This window comes from Lactuca virosa, chromosome 1 (assembly GCF_052849685.1).
Source record: "Lactuca virosa cultivar CGN04683 chromosome 1, Lactuca_virosa_CGN04683_v6, whole genome shotgun sequence".
Taxonomy (NCBI): Eukaryota; Viridiplantae; Streptophyta; class Magnoliopsida; order Asterales; family Asteraceae; genus Lactuca; species Lactuca virosa.
Window position 1 is genome coordinate 105,072,271 of NC_136426.1, and position 21,007 is coordinate 105,093,277.

Sequence of the window (21,007 nt, forward strand, 5' to 3'; positions counted from 1 at the left end):
TGGACCCAATTCATAAATATAAAACATTTTGGACCATTTGGGCCTAGAATGATTCATTCTAACCCTAATGGGCCATAACTAATCCAATTAACCTTAGTGAGCCATAAGCCCATTCTTTTATTCTATTTGGGCCGTGAATGCTTCCAAAGGCCCAATGGGCCGAAAAAGTTATGTTTAGAAACCAAATATCCTAACTAAAGTTAATGGGACCAAAACTACTCCACCCTTTCTTCTTGGCCCAAAAATCTCGGCCCATGTGTAGAACAAAAAAAAAAAGAGAAAAGAAGTGTAATGGGGGGGGGTTGACTTGGGGATGCCACCTCCATTTTATACATCATGTATCCATGCAAGGACCACCATATATCCATGCTAGTCACCTCACCTCTCTCTCCCCCCTCTCTTATTCTACTCTCGGCTGAAGATACACATACACACACTCTAATTTCAAATTTCTCTCCAACATTCACAAGAACACTCCTCATTTCCTCTCTAATTTTCGAGATCTAGAGCATCTTCAAGAAGGTTTCCACCACCAAAAATCATCATTCTTGGTAAGTCTTTACATATCCAAGTTACATAACTTCTTTCTCATGTTAGATCACTCCTTCTAAACAAGATTTTGGTGATCATACTCCTAGAAAACTTCTTAAGTTCGAGATCCACTCAAGAAAGTTGCTAGGGCCGAAAACACTTCATCTCTTTCCACTTCTTCTTCAAAAACCGAAACATCAAGCAAAGGTGAGTTCATACCCCCTTGTTTTCGGTTTTCATATGATTTTTGGGGGAGAATGCAAGTAAAATGTGTAGATCTATGTGTTATATGCATGTTTTGTGTGAATACTTAACTTATTTAGTAAAAATGTGTTAGGTCTTAACAAATCTCGAAATTCTAAGTATTATTAGCAAAGATCTATGAACTGTGACATTATACCCATCATATTATCATGCCAAAAGTGATTACAAGTTTTAGATACAAAAGATTTCAACAAAAACCTTGTTAAAGGACAAAATTGTCAAGAAAACAAAAGATAAGGGCAAAAAGTGGCATTTATGTTTTTATAAGGGCCAAACCGGTCCTACATATATAAAAAGGTATTTTTATGTTAAACATACTTTAAAAAGGGCCAAAAATGCAATTTTAAGCTTATTGGGCCAACACTTTTGGGCCTCACGGCCTTTGGGCCCAATTTGCGAAAAAAATGAAGTTTTGAGGTTTAAAAATGTAATTTGGCCAAAGTTTGAGTCATAAATGTAAACAAACCAAATTTAGGGGTGAAAATAACATTTATTTTCAAATTGGACCAAAAATGTAAAATTTTCCAAAATTGGGCCGAAAGTGTAAATTTTTACAACCAAGGGCTGAAAATGTACTTTTCTGAAAAACAAGGTTCTAAATGTGAAAATATAACTTTTTGGGCTAAATCTGTGAAATTCCAAACATTTGGGACAAAATTACAAATTTTTATAAATTATGGACTAAAGTGTCATTTTTACAAAACTTTGGGCCTTAACTAAAAATTTGAGGTTTATTGGCCAAAAATGTCATTTTTACAAAAGAAAGCTTCTTATCATCCATCTAGTAATCCTTGAGCTAAAACAAACAACGGAACAAAACAAACGAACAAAATACGCCGATAACTATTTATTGGGGCCTAATATTCACATTTCTTGGCCATTGGGCCCTAAGGGACCAATTAAGTGTATATTGAGCCCAATGTTTTCCATGACATGTTTATTGGGTCGTGCGACCCACTTACATGTTAATTTGGGCTTAAGTTATGGATTACATGTTTATTGGGCTTTTATGGCCCATTTACATGCCTATTGGGCCTAAATTACTCTTTTTAATGTTATTGGGCCTTTGTGGTCTAATTACATGCTAATAGGGCTTGGAATGGAAACTTCACATGTTAGTATGCCGTAACTAATCCTTTGTGTAATCATTAAATGTCGTATACCTATATATGTACCTTTCGAATACAAAAACATACCACTTATACATAAACATTAAACATAATACAAAAAGGGGTTGAGAATTTAGCGAGACATGTCGGTTGGCACCTCTGAGTGTACAATCGTAGCCTGTAGTTATAATCAGAGTTTCCTGGTAGGAAAGCGGGAGTTTGTGTATAGATCTATACGGGGTGACCCCCCACACCTTAGCTGTTCGCTACAGCTAGACTAGGCCAGTCTAGGGCGACAACATCCTTAGCAAGACCGACATTTGGAAAAATACCAAGACGGGCGACCTAGTCATTATCATGCATGGTTATAACGGCTCATATAGGGATTCAATACCAAAAGTAAACTTTCGAAGATAAACTCTTCGATTGTGTCAATGCAAAACAACTTATTTAACGATACAAGAATCTAGACATTGTTATAAAACAGAAAATATCGGATTTTCTGGGGAAATTATTCATATACATTTATTATTTATTCACAATACAATGAAACTAAACTACTCTTTTATAAGCTATAACTATGAAATTCACACATGCATTTATACTTGATTTTCACTACATTTTCAGACATTTTACAGAAAATATCGGATTTTCTGGGTTTTTATGAAATATACAAAGACTTTTACTCAAACAACATACTTATGAAATCACCAATATTATATATGTTGACCGTTTTCAAAATAACTTGTATTCTCAGGTAATCGTTAAGCTGGAAGATATGCAAGTGTGTAGGTTTTGTTTTATGTAACAACACTTATCGTACTTTTAACAATTTGAACTTATGCATTTTAACAAAGTACTTGATGTAAACAATGCTAGTTGTATTATGTAATGTTGGCGATGATCGTGTTATGATTCATGTATATTCATTGTGATGATTATTCAATTGTTAGTCACACGAGCCCCCGGACGTTTCCGTCGTCTGGTTCGGGGGTGTGACATGTCGGCTAACCTTTTTCCTTAGGTTTAGGGTTTCGTAATATATATATATATATATATATATATATATATATATATATATATATATATATATATATATATATATATATATATATACCCGGTCACACAAACATATTGCCATAATGGCAGAACTGGTCCCTCCAACCAGAAATCATTTCAATATAAGTCTGCAAATTACCGTTTAAACCCTACCCCTTGAATCCTTTACAAAATAAATCCGAATTTTACTAAACAACCCCTCCATCTTCCAAAATCTTTACAAAACTAGTCCGAAATGTTACCAATCAGCCCCTACCTCCAAAAATCCTTACATAATAAGTCTAATACTTACCAAATAGCCCCTTAGCCTCCATAATCTTTTCAAACTACATCCCAAAATTACTTTTTAACCCTCGAATGATTCGATTTATAACATTTGGCTTCCCAAAACCAAGAATCCCCTAAATAATATGAATTTATTGCGACTATTCGTTCATCAAATTTCATATATTTATTTATTTATTAAACAGGATGTTACAGCTCATTTCGTTATGAGATAGTGGCCTTGGTAGGAGCACATTCTATGACCTTCATGGAGTTCCGGGTACGTGGGGCTCCATACTACTTCGGGGAGAAGGACCCGATAGCGAGCAGACGATGGTTAGCAAATGTTGCTAACGCTTTCCGTAAAAAAACAGTTTCCCCGAGGGGGCAAAGGTCAATGATATGTGAAAAATAAAAAAAATCCATAAAATAATATGTGAAAAATAATTTAATTTAAAATAACTATAAAATGATAAAAATACTATGATATATAGCAAAAAAAGATTTTTATTTAAAATAATAATTTTAAGGCTTTAACTAGGGTTTATTTGCCCCGGCGGGAAATCAAAATCTATTAAAATGAAACTCAAATTTCATAGCATCGGCGCCAAAAGATGACCTCACAGTTTTGCATTCCAAACAGCGACACAACAAAAGATGCCTCATTTGTGCTGCTTCTCTCCTATGAAGTAACCGGCCGGAGCGCCGCACCCCACAGTTACCGGAGACCTTCGACTTTCGACCCCATAGCTACAGGTTCGTTTCTTCGGGGGTGTTTGGCTAATCTTTTTGGGAGGCAAAAGTCCTTTTGGCAAAAGTTACAAAAAGTTAGGATTTCCTGACTTTTCCAAAAAATCAGTTTTCCTTGTATAAAAAATCCAAAAGTTGCTTTTAAAATACTTTTACCAAACATCTTTTGCATTTTATCTTTTTCAAAAAGAACTTTTGACTCTCAAAGATAAGCCAAACACCCCCTCCCTTCCTGCATTCGTTCTATCTTTTTTTTTTCTTTTTCTTTTTAATTTTTTTTGTGCTGTTCGCTCTTTCTTCTTATCGCTGGTTTTGTGTTTCTTCAATTTTCCATATGGAATCTGTTCTTATCTACAAGATAAGAGATATACGGAATCTGTATTATTGCTATTATTCTTTCTTCTTATCGCTGGAACTACCTTATGAATCTGATTTGGTTCTCTAGTTTGATCAGTGTTAAAATCTGGACACCCACTTTGATTAGTGCACATGAAAGTGAATTGATGCATCAGATTTGGTTCTTTAGTTTCTGTGAATGTGAATCTGATTTTGGTTTCTGTGAATGTGAATTTGCTTTGTTTTTGTGAATCTGATTTTGGTTCAATTATGTTCAATTTTGTGATAGGCTGCCCATACTATGTTCAGTTATGATACCTGCAATGCTGTTGATGCTTATATGATATGTTGAATGTAATTTAGGAAGTCATTCTTCAGCTTAAGTTGTTATTCACAGCAACAACAATCAATGCAATCGAAAATAAATTCATTCTTCAGACCTTCTTGTTCTTCCACATCACGAAGCCAAGCCCTAAATCCACCTCTTCCCCTTTCGGATAACTTGTCCGATGATGAAGACTTCACCAGAGAACCCGAAATTCCCATTATATACACTCGACGAGCTCCAAACGCAGATAGGTATATTCCTTGAGTAGCATTTTGTTCCGTTTTTACCATACAAGAAGTTACCTGACTAAAGTTGACTTTTGGTTTTGGATACGCAGAGCTAATGATGATCTTTTCAAAGAAAATGATCCAAACAAACTTAATTTTGGACAACAGTTAGTTTCCACAAATTCCAAAAAGGTTTTAAACAAGAAAAGGAAGTATGCACAGTTTCATTTGGATCTAGGTCAATCCGATTTTCTATTACACACTTGTAAAACTTGTGGATTCAAGTTTGCTCCTAGAGATGAAGAAGATACAAAGGTTCACAAAGAATTTCACAAAAGCTACACTCATGGTATCCAATTCAAGGTAGATTCTTTATCCTTATATCTTTGATGTTTACTATTTCATTAATGTTAGTTTCCAAAATTTTCTTCTACTCATTCATTCTTCATTGATTTTACACTTAAGGGCTGGTGTAATGAAAGAGTTATAGATACACACTCATTAGAACATGGACGTATTATTTTGGTCCTTAATGATGATCCTCCTGCTCATATAAAAAAGGTACATTCAACATCTTTTAAATAATCAATTTCTTGCTTAATAAAATCTTGTAATTACAGGTTGAGGAGGTTATAAAGATGATGGAGATGGAACTTGGTGATGGATGGATCTTCCATAAACACTGTAAGGTGACTATTTTTCACAAATCCCTTTAATATTTTCTTGATTTTTTGTCCCATTTTGTAACTAATCTTTCAATTTTCATGCTTAGGTTTATCTTTATATCTCCTCCCAACGGGTTGCTGGATGTCTAGTTGCAGAGCCAATAAACAAAGCGTATCCATTAGTTTCAAACTCAGACCAAAACCATGATGTCACCACCACTCTAATGGAGGTCAAAAAGTCAACTCCAACCACTCTACAGTTTCCAAAGAGAAATCATAAAAAAGATAAAATCAAAGAAATTCAAATGACATTCTTCTTGGAGCCATCATTTGTGAAAAAGACTCAATCCCTGCTGTTTGTGGAATCCGTGCAATTTGGGTCACACCCTCCAACAGAAGAAAACACATTGCCACTCATTTACTCGAGTCCATAAGGTACCCTTACCCCTTCACACACACACACACACTTATGCCTTTAAAGTTTTAAACTTTTCTTTTTTCATATGATTGTAGGAAAAGTTTTAGTTCGGATGTGATTCTAGAACATTCTGAGTTAGCATTCTCTTAGCCAACAAATGCTGGGAAGTTATTAGCATCAAGTTACACAAACACCAAATCTTTCTTGGTTTACACAACAAATTCATAGTAAACCAATAAATCTTGAATTCTCTTCATTATTTCAAGAAATTATAAAAATGGTTAAAAATATAAAATTGGTTGATTCAAGTGTTTTGGAGTATGGCGAATGAAGGATGATTTGGGGTTCATACTTGTATTTATAGGTTGAGATGTGTAAGAGGGTTGTGATTTGTGAAGTTGTACTTTGTGCAATTTTTATTGTACATTTGCATTGGCAAGATCAACATTCTGTTTCTTGTCTACATTTGCAATCGGATTTATCTGCAATAATAAACCATAGGAATCAAACGAAATTAAGTATAATAAGTCTCACACTTTGGTGTTAGTGTTTTTGTTATTGCTGTATATGCATGTATAGGGCTGTAAACGAACTGAATGTTCAACGAACTATTTGTGAACCGTTCGGCGGAAAGTTCGTTTATTTAATAAACGAACGAACATGAACACAAATTCTCGTTCGTTTAGTTAAACGAACGAACATGAAAAATGGTCTCGTTCGTTCAATTATGTTCGTGAACGTTCGTTTATGTTCTTCGTTTACGTTTGTTCATGTTTGTTCATATAAGTTCCTTTTATCTTCATATATGTTTAATTGTGTTTGATTACATTACTATATTATTGTTCATTTATGTTCATATATGTTTGTTTATGTTCGTTTGTTTATGTTCGTTTAGCATGTTCACGAACATAAACGAACGAACATGAACAATGTAATTTGTTAAACGAACGAACATGAATAAGAAAACTTGTTCGTTTAACCGTTCATGTTCGTTTATTTGTTCGGTTAACTTAAACGAACGAACATGAACAAGCTCTGTTCGTGTTCGTTTAGTTCGTTTACAGCCCTATGCATGTATGTCCATTTTATTGGCTTTTATTTTGTTATTTATTGCTCTGATGGTTTTTAAAAGAAACTTAAGGTATGTGAATATAAATTAAAAAACTGTAAAAATAAATATAAATAAAAAACAATATAGAATTTTTAAAAAATAAATTTAAACTAGCTTAACATAGATATAATGTGATAAAAATGTGCTTACATGGAAGCGATGTAGTCTTGAAAAGTGATTTTATACTTTTATTTGCTATAGCATTTCATAACGTGAATTGAAACAAAATCTCCAGATTTAGCTCATTATAAGGTTAAATAAACTCCAATATCAATGTTACATCATTTGGCGCCATCCCGGATTCGAGCATGTAGCAAAAGCCTCAGTTGGTTTCAAGCTCGCTCATCCTCACATCTGTTCAGATTTGATGGGTTTTCATCTCATGTTTCTTCAGATCTGTTAATTTCTAGTATCATTTGTTCAAATCTGTTTATTTTTGCCAAGATCTGTTCAAATTTGCTTCACCATCTTTTAGATCTGTAGATCTATCACGTTTTTTTTAGTCCAGATCTATGGATCTATATGATTTCCTTCACTCAAACACTCCCCGAGTTTGCAAAAATCTTCTTAGAATCGTTTTTTGGTTCATATTCTTGGGGTTTCTTGAGTAGGATGAAGATAAAAGAAATTTTTATGAGTTTTTCGTTCAGATCTATTGATTTGCTTAGTTTTTCGTTCAGATCTCAAGATCTGTTGAGTTTTTTGTTCAGATCGTTAGATCTACTTTGTTTGTTGTTCAGATGTCTAAATATGCTTGGTTTTAGTTCATTTGAGCAACTCTCAAGTCTTAAAAGACTTTATCAGATCTTATTTTCGTTTATGTTTTGATGTGTTCTTCAGCAAGTCACGAAGAAAGAAACTCTTATGAGTTCTTAAACCCATTTTCGTTTTTATTTTGGGTGTTCATCTCAGGCAACTTGAGAGGAGAAGAAATTTTTCGTGATTTTTTACCTTATTTTCAGTTTATGTTACAAAGAAACCACCTTCAGTTTATGATTTTCTTTGTAAAGCTCTTATGGAGTTGTCTAATTAGTGTTTTTTCTAAAAGCTTAGAGATAGAAAATTAAAATTTTTCCAGATCTGTTCCTTGTTCATATCTTCATAGCTTGTTGAGCAAGCTGAAAAGAAAATGAAGTTTCATGAACAACACTCCATCAGATCCATTTTCTATTTATGATATGGGGTTTTCTCAGCAATTTAGAAGAAAAGAGAGTTTATAAAAAAAAAAAACTCTTTCAGATTCGTTTTTGTTTATGTTTTGATGTCTTTCCAGAAAGTTGAACAGAAAAGAAATTTTTATGAATTTTTATCCCATTTCAATCCATATATTATCAGAAAATCGTTTTTAGTAAAGATTTTCTGTGAGCATCTTCACTCCCACTGCAACAACTATTTGTACACACAGCCATATGGCTTGTATATCCTACAGAACCTTCAATATAAAAAAAAAGAAGGGAGGAGAAGTTTTGATGGGTCTTAACCCACTTTCAGTGCATGAATTTCTCAGAAAATATCATTTAGCTTATGATATTCTCTATACAAGTTTACTCAAGTTGTTTAGAAACTTGAAGAAAGAAATAAGCTCCTATGAATTTTTTACCTTCTCAAACTTTAAAAAAAAAACTCATTTTCATCTTAGAGAAGTTATGTCATTCTATTTGATAACTTACTAAGAGAGTTGAGAAGAGAAGCAGTGTTTATGACTTTTATTTTATTTAGATGATTTATTCAGCAAAATGAAGGAAGAAAATATTTGATGAGTTTTTACCTCACTGTAAGTTTATATTACCAAAAAAATCTTTTTAGTTGACTTTCATGCAAAACATTTGCTGTGTTTTGTGACATCCCAACCATTCCAATTTATTGTTAATGTTGCAAACATTTGCTGTGTTTTGTGACATCCCAACCATTCCAATTTATTGTTAATGTTGCAGTTCATCATGTCAAAAAATTAGTTCATAACAAAAAAAAAAAAAAAAGAGAAAAAACAGTATTGTTTTGTGTTACCTTTTAAAAAAAGAGAGAAAAAAAAGACAGAAAGTGAATTCTACACAAAGAAGTGATAAGATGTATACAAACGCAACTGCACACACAAACAGAGAAAATTTTACACCTCATATTTACAGTAAATTGTACAAAATATTACAACAATGAGCTTCATCCCTAACCCTACACACGACAAAAAAAAGAAAAGAGGAGGCATGGGTGTATAGTCTACACCACAAAATTCAAGGAAACAAAAGCTACCAAACGACAAAAATAGGCCCCACCAGTCCAGGACTAACTCCATCGGTGGTCCAAACCCGGGAATCACCGGTTGCCAACGAGACCACCGCTGCTCTGCTACCAGTCGTTTCTTGCTCCAGCGAGTAGAACCTGATCACTACTGTCGACCACCTTCGGCATCCCCATTCTCGAAAGCGACCTTCGTCCTTTCCAATTAGATCAATCGACGACAGCTATAGAAACCTCACCGGTCGACTGTCGTTACTCTATCGTTAGCGACCGCCCAAACCACATCAACCACCACTCGTCGACCACCGGAAACAACAGCCAAAGCCCTACCATTGTCGCCACTTGCAACTGCTGCCTCGTCCCGTTGACGATACCGAATCTGAGCACCACCAGTTGTCTCCGGCTGGTCCCTAAGATGCTCCGGCATTGGTCTTCACGCCCACCATCGAGGCCAAGAGCTGCCGACCCTCCAAGTCGGCGTCATCAGCAGACCACAACCTCCGCCTTCTTGAATCGACATCCCCAGTCAACCTCTGAACTACCACCGATATCAGTCTCTCAATTTATCGCCGGTAAATGAAGCTATATAACCGCCAACCATCCAACAGACCAGCGCCGTCGGATGGGCCAGGGTTTCGATCCACTCCCCGCCGCCGTTCAACGCCATCTGTAACAACATCCCAACGCGATACCCATCAACTGCCATCGTCACCACCTGGCAAGCTTCAGCCGTAAGCCATCGGCAAATGAGGACCAAACAGAACCCGAGCACCACCAGTCGACGATCTTCGTCGACATAGATCCGCCTGCTAAGTTCAAACAACAACAACCGTCACTTAACAGATTGACAATCCCAGCAGAGCAGCACAACCGATAAACCCATTGCTCTGATCTCTCGCACAGAATATGAACTCCGGCGAAAAATTGTAGGGACGATGCCATCAGACCACCGGTCATCGATCTTCAGTTGACATCTCCGGTGACGGATCGTAAAAGGAACAACCGGGAAATTCTTTGTTGTTTTCGGCAAATGAGAAAGTGTAATGGGCTCTACGTCTACCCTAAAAGGCTTGCAAGTTAAATCTCATTTTCACAGTGAAAATGACTTTGGCTAACAAATTGTTAATGGGCTCACAACTCGCAATGGATTAACTTATCTCAACTGGGCTCCCTTGTCACAAACACGACTGTAATTCATAATGTTTTATTGGGCTGGTTCAAGACTCAAATGACCTGACTTTTGCAAGAATAAATTAGACAATCAACTGTTCAACGATTAAATATTACGATTTCGCTCAACGAAATATGTTTGGGAATATGCGTTGCAGTCCGTACCACTTAGTTTTAAAAAAAAGGGAGAGAGAGAGAGAAGAGAAGGCGGTGATACCCATTTGTGTATATAGTTCATGCAAGAAAATTAATATTGGGCTGATAATCACGAGTGATTCTAATAATCCTCATCTTGGGCTTTTGCCATTTCGAAAATGGGTTGCCATTTTATTTCGGGCATCTCCCATTTGGGCTTCTTCACATTGTTGGGCATTTCTCATACAAGAAAGTTGGGTAATAATTCTATAGTGGGTTTCTTAAAGATGTTTTCTCCCAAGCTATTGGGCTGCAAAATACATCTTAGCTCATATTATATTGGTATTTGATCATATTTGGCTACGTCAACAAGTAACATGAGCCATCTTTACAAGACAAAAATCAGAAATTCAATAGTTGCGTGCCGCAAACTCCGTTCAATAAATATACTTTCAGAAGTTGCATTGCAGTCAAACCAACTCGATGTTTTAAAAAAAAAAAGGGAGAGACAGAGTAGTAGCTCCTATTACCAGTGAAATATTTCGAAACAACCCTCGGCAACCGCGTTGCTCAACTATCAGCAACCGTGTTGACCAGCTGCAGACAGTCTTGCTACTCACCCCTCACCATTCATGTTGACCGACTCTCGCTAGCCTCGCTGCTCAGTCCTCAGCAGTCAAGCTACCTGGCTCTCAGTGGTTGCGCAACCTGACCCTCAGTAGCGATGCGACCCAGCTCAGCAGCTGCAAAGCCTAGGCATCAGCAGTTACATTGTCTAACTCCCTGTAGTCGTGCCAGTCGCGCTGCCCAGTTTTTGTTAGTACTTGGGTCGCTTAGTTTTTCTCAGTAGCTGTGTCGCCCAATTTCCTGCAACTATGCATCCATTGTTTCCATTCCTCGCCTACCCTAAGAAGGGGGGGGGGGGGGAGTAGGGTTGGTACGACACTATGTAGAAGTGATTTTTATTCCCAAGGGGAAGAGTTAAAGTACATGCAGAACTGACACTATGCATGATGGTGCATACCCGATGTGACATTGGTATTCAGGATCGAAAGAGTAGCATCGTGGTCCAACTCTCGGTAGTCTTGTTGCCCAACTCTCAATAGTCGTGTTACTCACCTATCGCTAGCAACTCGCTGCCCGGGCCTCAACGGCCCTGCTGACCAGTTCCTGGCAGCAGTTTCGCTGCGCATCTCCTAACAAAACCTACACTATCAAGCTCTAAGTAGCACCGCCACATAGCTCTCCGCAAACAGCCAAGACACCGAGGCATCAATTATTAGTACGACTAGCGATGCAGCAAAGCATCAGGTACCATTCCGCTTTAACCCAGACTGATCACACGAGCTAGACACATAGATTGTAGGGCGCTACGCCCAATCATGTGAGGTTCGGTACCCTTGCCTCCGGTCGCTTGGCTTCTCAGCCTGACTCCATTATAGCGGCAAGCTCCGCATGCGAGGTTCAGTACCCTCGCCTCGAGTCGCCTGGCTTCTCAGCCCGACTCCATTATAGCGGCAAGCTCCACATGCGAGGTTCAGTACCCTTGCCTCGAGTCGTCTGGCTTCTCAGCCCGACTCCATTATAGCGGCAAGCTCCGCATGCGAGGTTCAGTACCTTCGCCTCGAGTCGCCTGGCTTTTAAAGCCCGAATCCATTATGGCGGCAAGCTCCGCATGCGACGTCCAGTACCCTCGCCTCGAGTCGCCTGACTTCTCAGCCCAACTTCATTATAGCGGCAAGCTCCGCATGCGAGGTTCAGTACCCTCGTCTCGAGTCACGTGGCTTCTCAGCCCGACTCCATTATAGCGGCAAGTTCCACATGCGAGGTTCAGTACCCTCGCCTCGAGTCGCCCGACTCCCCATCCCGGCTCCACTACAGTAGTATTATCTACGATTATTAATGATTCCACGCGGATGCTCTCCCGAGTTTGCAACCTTTGGCTATATGATTCCACGCGATGCTCTCCCGCGTGATTTATCTACGATTGCTGGCAGCCAAGCCCGATCCATTCCACGCGATGCTCTCCCGCGTGAGTTATCTACGATCGCTGGCAGTCAAACCCGATCTGTTCCACGCGATGCTTTCCCGCGTGACATCTCCATGACCGCTGGCTGCTAAGCTCGAACTTTTCTTCTAAGCCGCACAACATAAGTCGTGTATTGTCGCGCATCGTAAGTCGCGGATCATAAATTCAGGTCATGTCTAGCACCACATTTGGTGTCTCTTCTCTTATAATTAACAAGGTTTTCCTATTCTCGGACGATCAATAAGGCGTTTCCTACATCTGGTTGTCTATTATCATAGAAAACAACCTCATTGTGTATTCTTATAACAACCTTGCCTATGCACCATAGTCTGATACGGCTACCTACGCTACCCACATCAGACTGGGGGGAATCCAGCTAAGTGTAGCCCAAGCAGGAAACAACTTCAGGACGGTTATTAATGCTCATGTAAGGCAAACTATGTAGATGGTTATTGGTTACATTCCATCTGCGTCGAATAATAGAGTATCAGAGACTATATGGCGAGGTTACGCCTCCTAGCTACCCCGCCCCTACATTTTATGGACATCAGTGTCGCGTAACACTCTTTAGCATCCCCGCTCTGCAAAACATTGCCAGCAACAGTTACTCTACACCGATCGGCTCACACTCCTCTCAATGAAGGAGTATCAAGTCAGCTCAAGCTGCATAAGCAATGTTTGGCTCATCGTGCAACCCCACGGCTCTCGTGGACGAGGTTCGGTCATTCTCTCTATTATTTAATGTATTGGTGCTTTATCTAGTCCGATTCGATTGTCAGCAACCCAATCGCATCAGACTAGGGGGACTTGACAACGCACAATTTATATGACTAGTTCCAGTCCGATGTCATTGGCCGCGTACCAATAACACCAGACTGGGGGGACTTGATGATATATGGTCCATTGGCATGGCCTAGACTGCTCTAGCGCGCCAGCCTGGCCTGACGCGCTCCTGCCAGCCCTGCCTGGCGTTCCCTTGCCAGCCTTACTGGGGACTCCCTTGTCAGCCCTGCTGGGGACTCTCCTGCCGGCCCGGCCTGACACTCCCTTGCCTGACGCCCTCCTTGTCATCCCTTCCTGGTGCGCACCCGCCAGCCCTGCCTGGGGCGCGCCCGCCAGCCCCGCCTGACGCCTCTGGGCAGCCTTGCCCAGCTCCTTGCTAGTTGGGCCTGAATTGGGCTGGCCCAAGGCCTGACCCAATTCCCCTTGACCTAATTGTCCACTATAAATAGAATAGTGCCTCCTCCATGAAGGGGGACTCCTTCCCAAGTGGTTCAGCCACCACTAGGACCCCTTTTCCCTAAGACCTTTCCCCTAGATTTTCCCCCATGGCTCAGGCGCCACACTATACTCCGGCCGGGTGGCTCAGCCGCCACCCGCCGCCATCAACCACCATACACCACTACTAGCACCAAGATGGTTCTCTCCAGCTATGGAGGGCCATCTCAGATCTATCAGCTGATCTAACTTGATCGTCGGAGTCCGCTCCCGGGGCACAGTCCCTAGGACGGCTCTAATGACTTTGCACTGTGATGTCCAGATCTCCGCCACAGCAGAAGACCAGAAGGCACGCCGGAGGTCGATGTCGCATCAATATAATAGTTTGAATTTATAAAACAAAACATTTCAGTTTCAGAAAGAGTGAATTTTTAAACATTAAGTTGAGTTTGTTGTAAGTTTTGAAGGAAGTACAATAAAATGTAAAAAATGAGAATTTACCAAATAGTAATCACGAGTCATGTCAGCCAAAAAAAATGATTCTTTTTTTATTACATCATGCCAAAATATCTATATTGATAATTTTTTTTAATAATTATAAATTAGATCAATAATAGTTTCCTATTTTGGTAGTAGGGCACAAAAAAGCTGAATCAGCTTTCTTTTCTTGGTACCGGACATCAACCATGAGAAATTAAATATCTTTTTTATCCATGTTAAATGATGATAAATATATTAAAATATTATTAAAGAAAATTAAATTTGATACATGTCATCATGGATAGGAGAATGATAGTAAGAAATTATAGGGTCATGTTTGTCCATATATTTCTTATATTTTTGTGTTATTTTAACCATGTAGTCATTAAATAAATATGTCCTAGTGTTAAACACCGGCTAAGGGCGTGTTTGACAAAAGTAGCTGTTAGCTGGAAGTGGGTAGCGGTTAGCTGGTAGCGTATAGCGGGAAGCTGTAGTTTTTATTTGTTATATGAATGTTTGACAAAAGTAGTTGGAAGCTTTTGAAATATATAAAATTACATAAAAGGACAATTGATTAAAAATAAATAAATATATAAATATATTTTTAAGGGTAGATATGGAAATTGATTTCAAAAGCTCAGTAGCGTTTTGTTAAACGCTACATGAAGTAATTTTTAGAATTGAAGCGTTTTGTTTAAACTAAAAGCTAAACGCTCGTATTGTCAAACGAAACTTTTTGTTTAAATTAGAGCGTTTTGTCAAAAGCTAAAAGCTAGAAACTCCCAAACGCTCTAAAAGTTTCGTGCCAAACACGCCCTAAATGTGTTGGATAGATATGTTGTACCATTTTTATAAACTTCTAACATATTTTCCATTTTATCTTTTAATGTAGATTTTTATGTTTGGAACTTTCTATTTTATGTCTGAAAATTTTTATATTTAAAACTTTTGATTTTATTTTTAACATTAAAAAAATGGTTTTCAAACCAAACCGAATAATAATTTGGTTTTCAGTTTATTGCATGAAATTCAATTTCGTTTGGTTTTCGATTTTTAATAAAAGAAAATTCATACCGTAGAAACAATGGACATGCTACCCGTATATCTTTACAATTGGTTTGGCTTTACTCATAACACCAAATGTTTCTTGGTCTATAGTCTACACAACAAACTCATAGTAAGCAATTAACCTCCCAAATCTTTATTTCTCTTTACTATATCAAGAAACCATTTGTAAGTAGAATTTTATTGATTGTTTGATGTTTATTTCTCAGAAAACAGTGGGAATCTTAAAAATATGAAACATGGATACAACACAACATTAAAAATGTGAATCTTTAAGCATATGCATCAGGGTTTTTGAGGAGGTAGCCTTCCACAACCTTGTAAAGCCCTAAAACCTTTTCTTTTCCTGCATTTAGTTCTTCTTCCTTGAGTTCAAAATCACCATGGGTGTAAATAGTTGTGGTCATTTTCGCAATGGTGCCATTATCAGGTGAACCCTCAAACTTAATATCATACGACACCTTTTCAATCTTGTCTGATATTCCCATACCTTCAATCAAACTATACTTGTATGTGAATGTCTTCTCATTCACTTCATCTATTTCGTGCTTCACAAAACCTACATACAAGAATTAAATTAAAGACAATTATCTAACCATATTAATAGATATTGGAGTAGATATAAGTTTACCTCCTGCAAAGTTAATCTGCTTAATGCTTCCGGCCCCACCATCACCTTTGATAAACTCAACACTTTTAATAGCATCTGGCAAGAGTTTTGGCATCAAATTGTGGGAGTCGAGAATTGAGGCTTTGAAAATTCTTGCTGGAGGGATTGTTGAAATGTGTTCATCAGTATATGTCAAGACACCCATGGTTTTCAAGGATAATAAAATGGTTAAAATGGGTTGATTTGAGTGTTTTGGAGTGTGTATATTGAAGGTTGATGTGGGTTGTATTTATACTTCATAGGTTGAAATGTGTAGACGATTGTGAAGTTGTACTTGATGCAATTGTAGTTGTACATTTGCATTGGCAAGATCAACATTCTGTTACTTGTCCACATTTGAAATGGGCTTTAGCCACAATAAACGATAGGAATCAAACAAAATTAAGTATAAGTCTCACAATTTTAGTGTTAATGTTATTAATCTTTCTATACATCCATTTTATTGGCTTTTATCTTTTGTATGTGTGTGTATGTGGGGGGTGATGTTTCTAAAATTAAACGTAAGAGATGTCATAAACGTAAACAAAAATATAATCTTAAAATTTAAAGAATATAATTTAAAAATAAGAAATAAACAAAAAATCCACATAGACATATTGTGACCAAAATGTGCTTAAGTGGATGTCATGTAGGCATGAAAAATGGTTGTTTTTTGCTATATCATGTGATAATGGTCAATTGAAGCCAAATTTCTAAATTTACTAGCAAACTCTTATTTATTAGAACATTGATGTGTTAATTGGCCATACATGATGGCTACATATAAGATAACCCCAATATTTTAAATAAACTATAATATCAACATGATAATTTGAAATTTCAAAAAGGTGAATATTTGAAAATTAACTTATCCTTATAAATGTCCTTTATCCTTATAAATGTCCTTTATAAAGGATTTTAGACTAATTTTATTTATTATCAAACTATTTGGTAATATGAAATTATTGATTATGGTTTATAAGCATGTTGGATTTTGTCTAATGTTGTAGAAATCTAACTAATTATATTATATTTTTGAGTTTGTTTAAACTTAAAAAATACATATAGCTTGGTGTTAAATCCGAGAAATAAGAAAACCAACTAGGTTCCATTTCTGAATACGAGCATACTAGACCAAACTAAAAGTTGATTCTTTAACATACTCTCAAATTAAAAATCTTGAAAACCATCTAAAAGAAAGTAGAACGAAATGTAGAATTGAGTGTTGTATGTGTTACACTACTTCCAAATAATCTTTTAAACAAATTCGCACTTCCATCTATTAAGGTATTTGTCTTGTTTTTTATTGTAATATAATCCAGCGACCGACAAAAAAAATAAAATTACAAAGCTAACATGAAAGCTTTGGCTGTTAGTAAATCACAGGTCGTAAAACTTTGGACTCATTATCTCTCCACCTTGACAAATATGTAAATTGATAATTTCTTCAATAGCTATAAATTATATAAATTTGATACAATATTGTTTCCTAATTCGTTATCAAGGTTGTTGGTTCATGCAAGTTTACAAGCTTATTTTAAGAGGCTATTGTTGGTAATTTTCATAACCAAGACATAAAACACGGAAGCATAACTTTAGATCTTTAATCTCGAATCTGTCAAAAGAAAACTTTAAACCTGAAAGAATGATTAGATACCTTGTTCCATTGAGATTTTCGGATCTAGAGACTAGGAATAGCTTTCTAGTTGATCTCAAGAACTCCCTCTAAAATCCCCCAACAATGAACCATACGAATTTCTTAGTGTATTTTCGTGTGTCTTGATCTGCTCCTCATCACATATATTTATAGATGGAGATAAACCCTAATGTGAGAGATGGAAGGGATCTTGAGGATCTTGAGTCAAACCGGAAACTCAACCCACAAGGTAAATAAATATTCTATAAATCGGCCCATCAACAATTTATACTCTTACCATAATAACTGGATTTAATAATATATCGTACATATTTATGAAGTGGTCTCATAATTATCCAACAATCTCCCACTGGACCACGAATATATAAATGTACGTATAACTGTATAAGCGCTTTAATGAATGTTATTATAACATTGGTACCCTTAAACAATCTCGTCCACTAATCATAATAGTATAGGATCAAAGCGGCCTTCGTTACAATTTACGTAACTAAACCTATCAATGGTCACATATACATATATAACTAACGACATAGATTAAACATGATGTGTGGTTTTAAAATCTAAATAGATTTCCAACGAGTTCCTCTTTAGATTGAAGTGAGATCAAACTTCAAATAAGTGCAACTAATAATGGAGTTAACCGAATTCTTAATTCTGTACAGAAAAACATAATTGATCTTAAACAAAACATAAAGCACCATAAAACTCCCACTAAAACCAAATATCACACCAACGTGTGTAGTATGCTCATGAAAGACCTAGGGAGGTAATCCCTTTATGAGCGGATCCGCTTTCATGGAGTTTGTTCATATGTGCTATATATATTTCCATTTTGCACTATTGTGTTAACAGAAGGAAACTTGATGTCAATATGCTTTGACTTAATAGAACTCCTGTTGTTAGAATATAACATTGCTGACTTATTATCACAACTTTAGTGGTCTTTCAATACTAAGAAATGTGTAGCCTCGTGACAAATTTCCGCAACCATATTCCATGCTACAAATTATGCTGCCATTATGGAAGAAGCTACCGAAGTCTATTCCATGAAATGGTTTATCATGCTAAAATGTAAAAGTATCCTGATATGGATCAGTAACCATTTTGGCATCTAATAAAATCAAATTCTTAATAAAAATGATCTCCAAAACATCTGAATTTCCTATAGTTGAGCATATAGACTTTTGTTATATATAGATAACTCAAATCCATTTGGTTGCTTTCTTATGATCCAAACTTGAGTTGCATAGATATCTACCCAAAACCAAAAAGATAAATTTACTCCCACTTAATCTGTGATACACAAAATCATCTATTGTATTTACCTCAAAACCAAAAGAGATAAAAAAAATTGATGAAAAATATGGTACCACGCATAGGATATCTAAAGTTGAGGTTGTTGAGTTTGTGTATTCTGAATAGGAGATTGAATAACATTGTCGATCACTTTTCCATAATTTGCATACTATCGAAAGCAATAATAGGAATCAAGATTGATTCCTCCTTAAAGACAATGTTTTAACCTTGTTTCTCCCCCAAACTCAACATCCTCAAAGAATGTTGCTCTATCCAAAAATGCAAGGTCAATACCCATACAATTGAGAACTAACATAATGTCCTCATTCCATTCCTTAAAGTTAATCTCATTGAGTACATGACTCATAAATGTGATCAATGTTAACAAATATAATACCATAATTCAAACATAAGCAAATCTATTTTTATGCTCATTAATCCATAAACCGTAATCAATAAATTCAATTTATGACATCTTTATAAGGTACCAACACAACATTAATATCAAGTCTTTGGACAGTAATACTAACTTGCAAGAGATAACCTTATTTTAGAGATAAACATTGACAATAAATCATGTCAATTAACAAGCCCCTCTTTGGATTGACTTATTAATCACATGAAACCAAAAAATCGCCACATGTTTATCACAACATATATGTTTATTCGGCCAAATATCAGTCTACCTTTGGGTCGGCTAATACCCGCATTAATAAACACATAAACTATAAATTTTGATAATAAGAATTGACAATATATCATGTCAATTAACAAGCCCCTCTTTGGATTGACTAATTAATGACATGTAACCTAAAAATTGTCACATATTTATCATCAAACATGTGTTTATCCGGCCAAATATTAACCTACATTTGGGTTGATTAATATCCGCATTCATAAACACAAACCATAAAATTTAAGTTCTTTGTAAATTAATTTTCACAAAAGAGATCACTTTGACGATATATTGTGTCAATTAATTTATCCTTAAAATAAATAATAGGTCATAAATGAAATTTATCAATAACCAATAAATAAAAAAAATTACAAATATTAATCGGTATCAAAATTACCGATTTCATAACTGCTGCAGATATTACAACCATAATAACATAATCTTACTTTTAGATAAACATACATCCGGTTGCAGCATTGCTTAAAAAAAATTAAACCTGATACCAATTGTTGGTAATTTTCATAACCAAAACATAAACGCGGAAGCATAAACTTTGGATCTTTAATCTCGAATCTGTCAAACGAAAACTTTAAACCTGAAAGAATGATTACATACCTTGTTCCATTGAGATTTTCGGATCTAGAGACTAGGAAGAGCTTTCCAGTTGATCTCAAGAACTCTCTCTAAAATCCCCCAGCAATGAACCATACGAGTTTCTTAGTGTATTTTCGTATGTCTTGATCTGCTCCTCATCACATATATTTATAGATGGAGATAAACCCTAATGTGAGAGATAGAAGGGATCTTGAGGATCTTGAGTCAAACCGGGAACTCAACCCACAAGGTAAGTAAATATTCTATAAATCGGTCCATCAACAATTTATACTTTTACCATAATAACTGGATTTAATAATATATCGTACATATTTATGAAGTGGTTCCATAATTATCCAACAGCTATACTTATTATAAAGTTGTATTGCAGAATCTAACAATGCACCAATGTTGAGGCACTTCAAAGTGGTTGTGTATTTGTCAAGATAAACATCAAATAAGCTTGTAAACATATTATTAAGATTTCTTTTCTTAGTTTGTTGCAAATGAGGGGTGTTCCTTAGTTAGGTCTAAGGTATCAACTATATTTTCTATTAAGATTGACACCTAAAATATTTATAGTCAGATTTAGAGCAACAATATACGTACACAAATCATCAATTCTCTTCGTTATATAAAGAAGTGCTTTTTTGGATAATATTTTATTAATAATGCAATATTTATTTCTCAGAAAACACAAGGAATCTTAAAAATATCAAACACATATGTGAATCT

At 36.3% G+C, this 21,007-nt stretch overlaps 2 protein-coding genes across 3 annotated transcripts; one reads left to right on the top strand and one right to left on the bottom strand.

Annotated features, from left to right (window-relative positions):
• The first annotated feature begins 4,238 nt into the window (after window positions 1–4,238).
• On the top strand, window positions 4,239–6,570 carry LOC145155251 (protein CHROMOSOME TRANSMISSION FIDELITY 7-like). 2 transcript variants are annotated; one of them, XR_013735716.1, is made up of 6 exons: window positions 4,239–4,892; window positions 4,979–5,231; window positions 5,334–5,429; window positions 5,489–5,552; window positions 5,641–5,968; window positions 6,047–6,570. XR_013735716.1 is itself a non-coding variant. In XM_079075587.1 (6 exons), the coding sequence occupies exons 1-5, from the start codon at window positions 4,723–4,725 to the stop codon at window positions 5,965–5,967; spliced, it is 915 nt and encodes a 304-aa protein (XP_078931713.1). In that variant the 5' UTR covers window positions 4,243–4,722; the 3' UTR covers window position 5,968; window positions 6,047–6,570. The 2 variants fall into 2 exon arrangements, 1 of the variants encoding a protein (XP_078931713.1); XM_079075587.1 differs by having other exon boundaries at window positions 4,243–4,892; window positions 5,489–5,557.
• A 9,018-nt stretch (window positions 6,571–15,588) lies between these two features.
• On the bottom strand, window positions 15,589–16,212 carry LOC145106050 (major allergen Pru ar 1-like). The gene is made up of 2 exons (XM_079043094.1): window positions 16,029–16,212; window positions 15,589–15,956 (listed from the first exon to the last, which is right to left on the bottom strand). Exons 1-2 carry the CDS (start codon window positions 16,210–16,212, stop codon window positions 15,670–15,672), a joined length of 471 nt encoding a protein of 156 aa, XP_078899220.1. The 3' UTR covers window positions 15,589–15,669.
• Between the last annotated feature and the right edge of the window lie 4,795 nt (window positions 16,213–21,007).

What these genes read in the sequence shown, in the direction of transcription:
- LOC145106050 (XM_079043094.1), bottom strand. Translation starts at nt 16,212, where the DNA reads ATGGGTGTCTTGACATATACTGATGAACACATTTCAACAATCCCTCCA. An exon ending in GCAGATTAACTTTGCAGGAG is followed by an intron (nt 15,957 to 16,028) that starts GTAAACTTATAT and finishes TCTTGTATGTAG; the next exon opens with GTTTTGTGAAGCACGAAATA.
- LOC145155251 (XM_079075587.1), top strand. Translation starts at nt 4,723, where the DNA reads ATGCAATCGAAAATAAATTCATTCTTCAGACCTTCTTGTTCTTCCACA. An exon ending in CGAGCTCCAAACGCAGATAG is followed by an intron (nt 4,893 to 4,978) that starts GTATATTCCTTG and finishes TTGGATACGCAG; the next exon opens with AGCTAATGATGATCTTTTCA. An exon ending in CTCCTGCTCATATAAAAAAG is followed by an intron (nt 5,430 to 5,488) that starts GTACATTCAACA and finishes TTGTAATTACAG; the next exon opens with GTTGAGGAGGTTATAAAGAT.